Source organism: Cupressus sempervirens, chromosome 1 (genome assembly GCF_028749045.1).
Source record: "Cupressus sempervirens isolate cs-2001-9-10 chromosome 1, ASM2874904v1, whole genome shotgun sequence".
In the NCBI taxonomy this organism is placed as follows: domain Eukaryota; kingdom Viridiplantae; phylum Streptophyta; class Pinopsida; order Cupressales; family Cupressaceae; genus Cupressus; species Cupressus sempervirens.
Window position 1 is genome coordinate 687047634 of NC_143118.1, and position 9652 is coordinate 687057285.

The following is a 9652-nucleotide window of genomic DNA, read 5'->3' on the forward strand; positions in this document are numbered from 1 at the left end:
GGACAACGGAATTTTGATGGAGTGAAGGAATTTGTCTGTTCCATGACTTCTTCAAACTTGCGCTCCACACTTTTTGGGATTGGGCTTTTTCCATAATGAAGGATATGCAATTTTAAAATCGCTAGAGTTTTCATTAGTTGACCATTCCCTTGGTTCCGCTAACCTGCACTCCATGATTTTCAAGAATCCTGAATCCCAAAACAGAGTAATCATGTGTACAAGGATCGAGTTTTTCGGTAGAAACATTGTACACCGATCCCATTCCTGCAACTTTGTATAGTGTTTTGAAGAATACAAAGTACGATAGCGTCTCTGTTATCACGTATCGTGCTGAAGAGTCAAGATATCAGATGAGTCAAAGAAACCCACGGTACAGAACCCAAATCCGATGAAGACCATCACTACAAATGTCGGTAAGCACCTTCAAAATCTGCCTTTCCCTAATTTATACTTGAAACTCGTAGCTTCATCCGGTGCAGTGACAAGAGTGGAGCCTTCGAACACCGACTCCTGTCACATCACAGAAATATTGGACCTGTTGATTCAGAAACTATGTCATCTTGGAAACCGAATGTGCCTTTGCCACAAATCTATTATAGTCAGCCCTGATGAAAAGGTTAAGTCCGGTATCATGCAGCTTTGAAAGTTAACAGGAAACTACAAAGATTTCCAAAAATGGAGGATTTTTCTTTGCATGAAATTTCCTTCACTCTTGCTGAATTGCACTCGATCCACCACTTCATGAAAGCGGAATTTTCAAGGAATGAAGGATTCTATTCTATTCCTCCATTTCCTCAAAACTGCACTCCATGATTTCCGGAGCAGGCTTTTTGAATGATGAAGGATGCTATTTTCTACTTCACTAACATGCGCTCTACAGAATAAGCAAACAGCTGGCAAATTTTTAAAAAAACAGAAAGGGGATCCCAGACTTGGGCGATGGTGACTGGCGGTCACAACAGGATCCATAAAATCTAGCAAAGGTGTCAGAGTGAACTAGAGAAATAGAGTTGAAGACGCAATCTCTAATCAAACAGGCGACACTATTGTACTCCTAAGCCCCGTAGATGTCCTGAATTGATCCTTGCAAACAAAAGGCCACTGGTACAGGGTGAACCCAAGAAGAAGAAAGAAAACACTCTCATGAGTCTCAGTAATGACAAGAATATCTGCAAAACCAATATCTTGAAAAAGGCTCCACAAGGACCATAGAGTACCATTGTGTTTCACCAGATGACAAGCAGTGAACTGCTGAGATGTTCTCTCCTACCCAATTGTTGCGAATACTATTATTTGGCCTTAGAAGCCAATCTTGGTTCCCAACTAGGAGGAGGAGAGTTGCGAATAACAAGTCCTCGAGAGTGTTTTAGCTCTGCCAGTTGTGATTTCATCAGGTCCTCATCCAGGTAAATCTTTGTAGGAAGAGGAAAAATATTCCTCCTCACTCTAAGAACTCGGAGTCGAGCAGACAAAGAAAGGAACCTAAGGTAAAAAGTACAGTCCAAACCAACCCATGCCCTATCAAGAGTGAGGAGTACCCAATAGGGGTAGGTTCCGCAGAAGAGGGAGGAAAGCCCTGAACCCGCAAGTTGAGGCCACGAGCCCACCTAAAACACTCAACCGCTAACTTATCCTGGACAATTTTTTCAACACAGAAAGAAGATCCAGATTTATTGCAAATTGAGGCCTAAGATTTGTTTTGTTTCTGTCATGGGAGAATTTTGCTTGCTAACCAGTTTGGTCCGTTTATCCTTAATGCTGCCAATATCCCCAATCTCCTCAATTATGGTGTCGAAATGTGTTTTAATATTTGTTGTTTTGGAGGTAAAAGTTTTTTAAAGGTCTTTGATGTGTGAAGTGTTAACAATACCCTGTTGTTTCAAGTCATTAAAGGTCTCAGACAGAATCTGTACAGTGTCCCTGAGACTCTAATTCTCAGTTCAAGTTTCAGTATCCAGTCTATAAGCCTCTGGTAAGTGATGGACGACGGCTGAAGTTGGGAGTGAGAAGAATCCATGGAACTACCAACAAGGAACAAGCAAGCAAGCTGCAAAGGAATTAACAGTAGTGGCCACGAAGAAAAGAAGAAACTAGCAACCACAGCAGCCACAGGTGACCACAGGGAGCCAACTGAATAACCAAACAACCAACCACAGAGAAGAAGCATCAGCAAGGCCAATGAGAAAACCAAAAGCACAAACAGGCAGACAAGAAACCATCTATAGAAATAGGAAAAGTTGCTGCACCAGGCACCAGCAACTACCGAATAAAAATGAATCAGACCAAGGACACCCACGGGAGCAAGGCAATGTTGAAGGAGCAATAGCCAAACAACAATAAACAGAACCAGAAATGCAGTGACCAACCATAGAAAAAGCCAAAACAAGTCGACATACAGCAAGCAGGGAAAGAAGCCACAAAACACAAAGCAAAGCCCAAAGGCGGGGCAAGCAAATTGACAGGGAAAGGGAATGAGAAAAACAAAAGCACAAACAGGCAGACAAGAAACCATCTATAGAAATAGGAAAAGTTGCTGCACCAGGCACCAGCAACTACCAAATAAAAATGAATCAGACCAAGGACACCCACAGGAGCAAGGCAATGTTGAAGGAGCAATAGCCAAACAACAATAAACAGAACCAGAAATGCAGTGACCAACCATAGAAAAAGCCAAAACAAGTCGACATACAGCAGGGAAAGAAGCCACAAAACACAAAGCAAAGCCCAAAGGCGGGGCAAGCAAATTGACAGGGAAAGGGGCCACCCATCAACTGAGGCCAAGAACCGAGCAATGGAACACGGAGAGGACTGAAGAAAATCAAAAATAACCCAACAGAAGCAATAACACTCAACGAAAACATCTGAGAAAGCACTCACCCCGTGAGCAGGCCAGGCCATGCCATGCAAAATACGAAACACATGGCACGAAGGGCCACACGAGGAAAGAAGCGGCAAGGAAACCCAACATAGAGCAAAGCAAGACCACGTGCAAAATGCTAAACAAGCAGAAAACGGCCCAAACAAGCAACAAACGACGAGCAACACACAATGCCCACTCAAGAAAAACACTAGAAGCAACAGTGAAGAAACAACAAGCAGCAGCAAACGAAGACGTCCAATCATGAAATAGGCGCACGCGGTGAAGGAAGAGCAACCACCGTGAATGCAGTGCAAGCCAACCACTTAGTTGGCGCGAGAGTGATCACATGAATAGAGGGAGAAGCATGGGCAAGCAGGATAAAATTTACTCATAGCCCATGAGAAGAATTTTACTGACTGAAGAAGGATTACAGACCAAAATTATGTATGTCTTCCGGATTCTCCTTATATGACAAGGAAGCCTTTTTTGTTATAAATGCTTATAATGGTATGATTGACGAAAGTAATTTTATGATCTACTGCCCAAAGAATAAGAGGGCAAGGTTTACTTAAGTCATTCACATAGGCATTCATATAAGAAGTAGAATATGCAGGCTTAGAGTGGTGAAATTGAATACAGATGAAATATCTGTTATTAATGTATGTGAATAATGTTCCCAGAAATGGCATGACAGTTTGCAGACGAAGATCTATAATCAGTTGAGGATGATGCCAGTGATGTTATTGCAATAGCTTTAAAGAGTAGGTCTAGTGCATTTTTCAATTCTAGAATTAACAATTACATGTGACTTGTCTTATTTTTGAGCTTAAATTGAAAGAAAAGTTTCAATGGATTTGGAGCTTCTATCGTCAATGCTCCTCTGTCACAAGTGTTCTTAAAAAATTGAAGACGTGAATTATAATATACGCCTGCACCATGGATTAAGAGGCAGATTCCCACCACAATTGATGTCAAGTTTAACCGACAAGTAGTTGTATTATGTTGTTTGTGTAAATAGTTTTCCTTATCATCAGACTAATTTTCTCTGTGAAAATCCTTGTGGATGACATTCAAGTTATGAGAAGGTAAAGGCCAGTAGTATTGTCCATTGTCATGTATAACTAGGAGCCACTATAGGAACTAAGATATTGTATTCCATGATGATCTTCATGTGTGCCTGTATGAAATCATTGTTGACTAAAGTCCAAAGCATAGGATATATTTACATCCTCAAACTTTTCTGAAGAAGTAAAATGGCAGCACATGTTTTAGCATGAACGGCATAGATCTTCTATAATTGTCAGGGACAATAAAGTTATAAACATAATTCTGAATTACTATGATATATGGTTTCCTTCGATAAGGCAACATTCAATTTTGACAAGGTAATACAGAATAGTACAATGCAAGAAACAGTAATGTACTATGGGATAAGAAGACTAGAAAATAGAAGAAAGAAAGAAGTAGATCCAAGTAAAAAATAACATGTTAAGGTTTAATGGACTAGTTGTGCAAGGCAGCAAAGCAAATGACATTAAGGGAGGCTGCATGAACTTCCTCTAGAGTTGTTGCAACACCAACATGCTTTCTCTCCAAGTTTTTATTTTCGTAAGACACATTTATCTGGATAAGCACTAGATGCATCAAGAATATGGAGTAAGAAAATTTAGCAAACAAAAAAGAATTTGGTTTCCTTTGATAAGGCAACATTCAATTTTGACAAGGTAATACAGAATAGTACAATGGAAGTAACAGTAATGCACTATGGGATAAGAAGAGTAGAAAATAGAAGAAAGAAAGAAGTAGATCCAAGTAAAAAATAACATGTTAAGGTTAATGGACTAGTTGTGCAAGGCAGCAAAGTAAATGACATTAAGGGAGGCTGCATGAACTTCCTCTAGAGTTGTTGCAACACCAACATGCTTTCTCTCCAAGTTTTTATTTTCTTAAGACACATTTATCTGGATAAGCACTAGATGCATCAAGAATATGGAGTAAGAAAATTTAGCAAACAAAAAAGAATTTGGGATTACCTGAGCACAACAGTGGAGTGATGAGAGGAAAATAGATCCTGGTAAACAGAAAAGAAGAAAGTCGAAAGAAACTAGGAGAGGATAGGCCCAAGGAACATCCTTTTGTTGTCACTGAACCAAGAGAACTAGCCAGGCAAAAGAAAAATGGTCTAAATTATTTTTTTAATCTCTATGAGCCATGGTTTAAACTTAAGACTTTTATTAGAAGCCTAAAGAATTTCCTAGAGGAGGGAAGAGAAATATTGAACTAAGGTAATGGTCTTTTCCCAAAACTTGTCCTCAAACTTATTGAGTAAATTATTGCCTACAAATGATCAAAGTAGACTCGTGCAGTCTACATAAACAAACCTAAAATGTGACATTATGTTTATTGTTAAGAAAACTAGATGGAAACCATAATCAGACAAATGAACGTTCAACCCGTTCTTTATAGAAGCAATTCTGATACAAGCTATTTTTTTGCATTATATATTTGGACATCCATAGCAGTTTTCAGTCAATTGTCAACTAGCTTCAGCCACAAATGCTTTCAAGATTTTTCTCTTCTTCATTGAAACCCCATAGCTATACTTGAGGGAAAAATAAACATCCAGGTTTCTCCTACTATACAAGACTCTAGTGTGCAAGTGAAATGGACATAGCCCCTTCCACATTGCAAAGCAGAGACAGCTGTATTCAATGTGATTCCCGCAAACCCTAAGAAAGATTCCCACGAAGCTAATTGTACAGGTCACTATCAATACAGAAAGCTCAACTGACATAATAATGGAGCTTTCACAGAAGAGCCCAAGGCTCAAATCCCCATCAAACATGCTTGGATTTAAAATTCAGTAGTATATCTTCAGTGGTATATCATATCCAATTTTGGGTGTGTCATATCTCATCCAATTTCAGTGCCCAATTTTCAATGTAAAGGGTTGAGCTCAAGCAATTATTTCGTTGTATGGTAAAGGAGCCCTAGCTTCAATTCCTCCAAATGTTGACTAAATGAAACAAATTTTCTATATCATTTTACCTTTTTCATCAATTGCATTAAACTAAATTTACTCTATCTATTTTGTAATTTTATCAATTAAACTAGCTTATATCTTAAAGCGTGAGCCACTAGCTTGTTCATCTCTAAAATGAAACATGGTAGAGAGCAAGAATTAAGTTTGAATAATGGTTGTTTTTAGCAAGAATAGCCCTAGGGTCTTTGTCATGTCTAGAGATGGTGACAAAGATTCCAATGATGAGGACAACGATGGTTGTCTCTATTTATCCTCTAATCCTTGCTTGGTCGGGGATCTATGTTACTCTCTTGGACACTCCTTGGATAGCTGGTTTTGGGCCCCTTTTGTGCAGAATTTTTATGCTAGCAATACCCAAACCTGGGTGGGTAGCATGTGGTCTCCTTTGGGAGATTGCGCTTGCTCTAGGGTGCCCGGCATGGCGGAAGCATGGCCACCTTGCTTTGCTGGCAAGTCTAACAGCCCTATTCACGTTGTTGTGTTTAATGGTGGGTATTTCTTCCAGGCTTCACTTGTTGGGGTTTTCAATAGTGTTTTGTTGGCGTTGCCCTTCCTTTTTCTTTTGTCTCTGCCCTTGTAGTGGGGCTTTGTGCTCTAGCGTTCACAAGTTGTTGACACATCCCTTTGTAATGGGTTTCGCTTTTGATGGCATGCAGCTTTGCAGCATTGGGTCCTTATCTTAGGGACATGCTTGTGTGGGTTTGCTTACCCTTGTGGGTGGTTGCTCCTCACCCATGCCAATTAGTTCCTAACTTTTGTGGGTGCTTTGTGTTAAGAGTCATGCAGTTCCTCTCTTCTTTCCTGGTTTGGCTCCACCTTCTGGTGTTCGATGAATCTATTTTTCATAAGAGGAGAAAACTTAGGATTTGGTGATTTGGGTGTTGTTATATGCCCTCTTTACATCTTTTTCTATTTTGGGAGATATCTTCTCTACTCTTCTATTAGAGTTACTCTCTAGAGTAGATGGGCTTCTTTCCATTTGTGTAGTGGATCTTGGTGCTTAAAGGTTTTTTTTGAAGAGATAGTTGTGACTAAGAAGGCCCTCATTTGTTCCATTGGTCTCTATGCTTTGTAGGTGAAGATTTTATTTGCTTAATTCCAAAAGCGGTTTAATGACCCCCGCTCTCTTTTGTTGTTTGCCTTTCATTTTGGTAGCTAGGCAGATGCTGAAAGTTCTCAAGGGCCCTCTTGGCTCCAATCAGTTTTTGGTTAAGGGAAAGTTCTATTTTTGGGGTGGCTCTTACCCCTAGGAGAGTCTAGAGCTTTATGTTTCTAAATATCTAGAGGACACTTATATGCACTACTCTTCCCTGGGAGACTTCTATTGAGGTGAAGTCCCTTCTTTGGCCCTTGTGGTGTCGCCTTCTTGTCACTGGTGTCTAGAAGGTGGGGTGGTGTCGAACACGGTTTTCTTTAAGGATTTTATCAATGTTACACCGGTACTAGAGTGCGTCAGGACGGCAAGACGTTGGGACGAATTTCTGGGATGGGGGGAAAGGGCCTCATTTTTGGGATGGCGGGGGGACGGCGGCAAGGGGAGGACAGGGCAGGGAGGGGTGTTGTATAGTATGCATATAGAACTTGAAATGCTTGCTATGAAATGATATTTCAATAGAGCATACCATATTTAAATACTTGAACACAGAAAAATTGCAACATGAACTAGAACCATTGAACATTCAACCTAGTAACATACTACATACCCAATAGTAACATTCAAAAATCAAAATTCAAATAGAAATCAAAGTCCTCATTCCAGCGACAGCATGGTTGTGGAATGGCAGAGGTGGGGGTACTTGGGTACACGAGTACCCAGTGTGGGGATGTCTCAGGGACGGGTACTCTAAGGTTTGCGAGGGGGGTGTAAGTCCCCGTGTAACACTGGGATTTTTCCCTCTCCCATCATCCCTATCGAGGTGGGATCCCTTTTTATTAAGGTGGAAGGAAGCTTTGCTGGGAGTGTGGTTATTTCTCCTCAGTTGCCTATGGTGCTCACTGCTGGAAGGTTTGGGGTTCTTCCTTAAACCCTTCTTTTCTTGTTGGCTATTTATGTATTGTCTATTGTTGATCGCAGCAATTGTTCAGGGAGCCTCTCTGACCTCCTCTTGATTTTGGATTCTATCCTTAACCTTGTGATGGCTTGGGGTTTCATGTCTATACCAAAGAATGATGAGGGAATTTTTCTTTCCCCGATGGTTTCAGCTGGATTACACATTCTTATGTGGTTGTTTATGATGTGGGTCATTGGTGCCATAATCCTTTTCAAGTTTCTGATTTGGGGTTAGTCCTCCCAAATGTCCTCCTAATGAAAAGATCATCTCTGTGATATATGACTACGGCCTGACCTTTTGAGCCCCTGTGGACAGCGGGTGCTTTTATGTCTGTTTTTTTTTTTTTTTGTTGTTTGTTTGTCGGCTTTTGGCTGGCTTTGGTTTGTTGTACTGTTCTTGAATATCTTGCTGCAGAGTTTTACCTGGGTTTGGTTCCAGATCACTTTCAAAATCTGCTTGTACAGGGTTTTAGACCCCTTAAAAAACTGTTAAATCAACAAAACTAAAACAATATGGCAAAGCCAACAAACTAGATAACACCAAATTAAAAGACAAAATCCATGAAAACACTAAAAAATCTTAAGAAAAGAACCTCAACAACGTACTAAATATGTAAAGACTGCGCTTCTTACCTTCCTTTTCCATCTTCTCCATGTCTCTTCCACTTTTACCGTAAAGCTTCTCAATCCCCTCACGAGCCCAAATCTCAGCCATCTGCTTATCCTCCTCTGTGATCTTGTAGTTAGGGTTAGGACCCCATTTCAAATTCTTCTTAACTGTCTTGCCCTTTACATCAGATTTTACCAGAAGCTCTGAATCTATTCCTGCCTTTGCATTTTCCTTACCAATTGGAATGGAAGCCCCTAAAGTTGGTAGAGGCTTAAGTTTGTTGGGTTGTTTTTGTGGTTTGTGCGGGGCAGTATTGCCTGCAAAAGGGCGAGTTTAGAAGTTTAACACGATTATTTTTCGATTAAGTATCTAATGGTGTCCTTATTCAAAATCAACGCATATGCAAAACCAGTAGTGGATGTTAAGTTGTGGCAAGTTTTTTTAACCATACCTCTGCTAATCTCAGCAAGTGGTTGCCTCCTCCTTTCCATTGGCAATTTTTTTCTCTGCTAAGCTCGGCAATGGGATTGCAGTAAAAAACAATTATACAGACAATATTGTTTTCCTCCAGAAGAAGACTGTATTGCAGCAATTCTTATTAGGAAGGGAGCACCAGATCTAACAAACTTGCAAAATCACGCAATGAATTGAACGGTCGGCAATTTGGAAGAGAGAACCTGCTTTTTTTTCTCCAACGGTTAGAAATGCTGTAAAAATAAAGCAAGAATTTAAAAATCTTAAACCTTCGTACTTCTATAAATAGTTTTTATTGGGACTTTTTTTTCCGGCACAAGCAAGATAATGTTAAATACGTATTGATTTGGAAGTAAGAAATAGTTTTTTTTTAAAAATCCAATTCACCTTCTACAAATTTATAAAATAAATTTAATAAACACTATTAAGCAAACAATCAAACCATTTTTCCTTTTGAATGTGCACCATACCATAATGACATTAGACTTTATTGGAAAATCTAAATAATATTAATAGAACAAAATTCTAGAAATTTTTTGGAAACATTTTTTAATGTTAAAATAATTGTGTAAAAATAAAAATTCAAAAAATTATGGTGATATTTAGTTTTTCTTG

The 9652-nt window shown here is 39.6% G+C and overlaps 1 protein-coding gene across 1 annotated transcript in view; it reads right to left on the minus strand.

Annotated features, from left to right (window-relative positions):
• The window catches only part of LOC149579802 (uncharacterized), a 54402-nt gene extending 45100 nt beyond the window's left edge, over positions 1 to 9302 (minus strand). Inside the window, exons 1-2 of the mRNA XM_089786933.1 lie at positions 9015 to 9302; positions 8587 to 8880 (exon numbers count right to left, since the gene is read on the minus strand). Of these exons, the coding sequence (XP_089643059.1) occupies positions 8587 to 8880; positions 9015 to 9054 (334 nt within the window). The 5' untranslated portion in view covers positions 9055 to 9302. The remainder of the gene's footprint in view (positions 1 to 8586; positions 8881 to 9014) is intronic.
• Between the last annotated feature and the right edge of the window lie 350 nt (positions 9303 to 9652).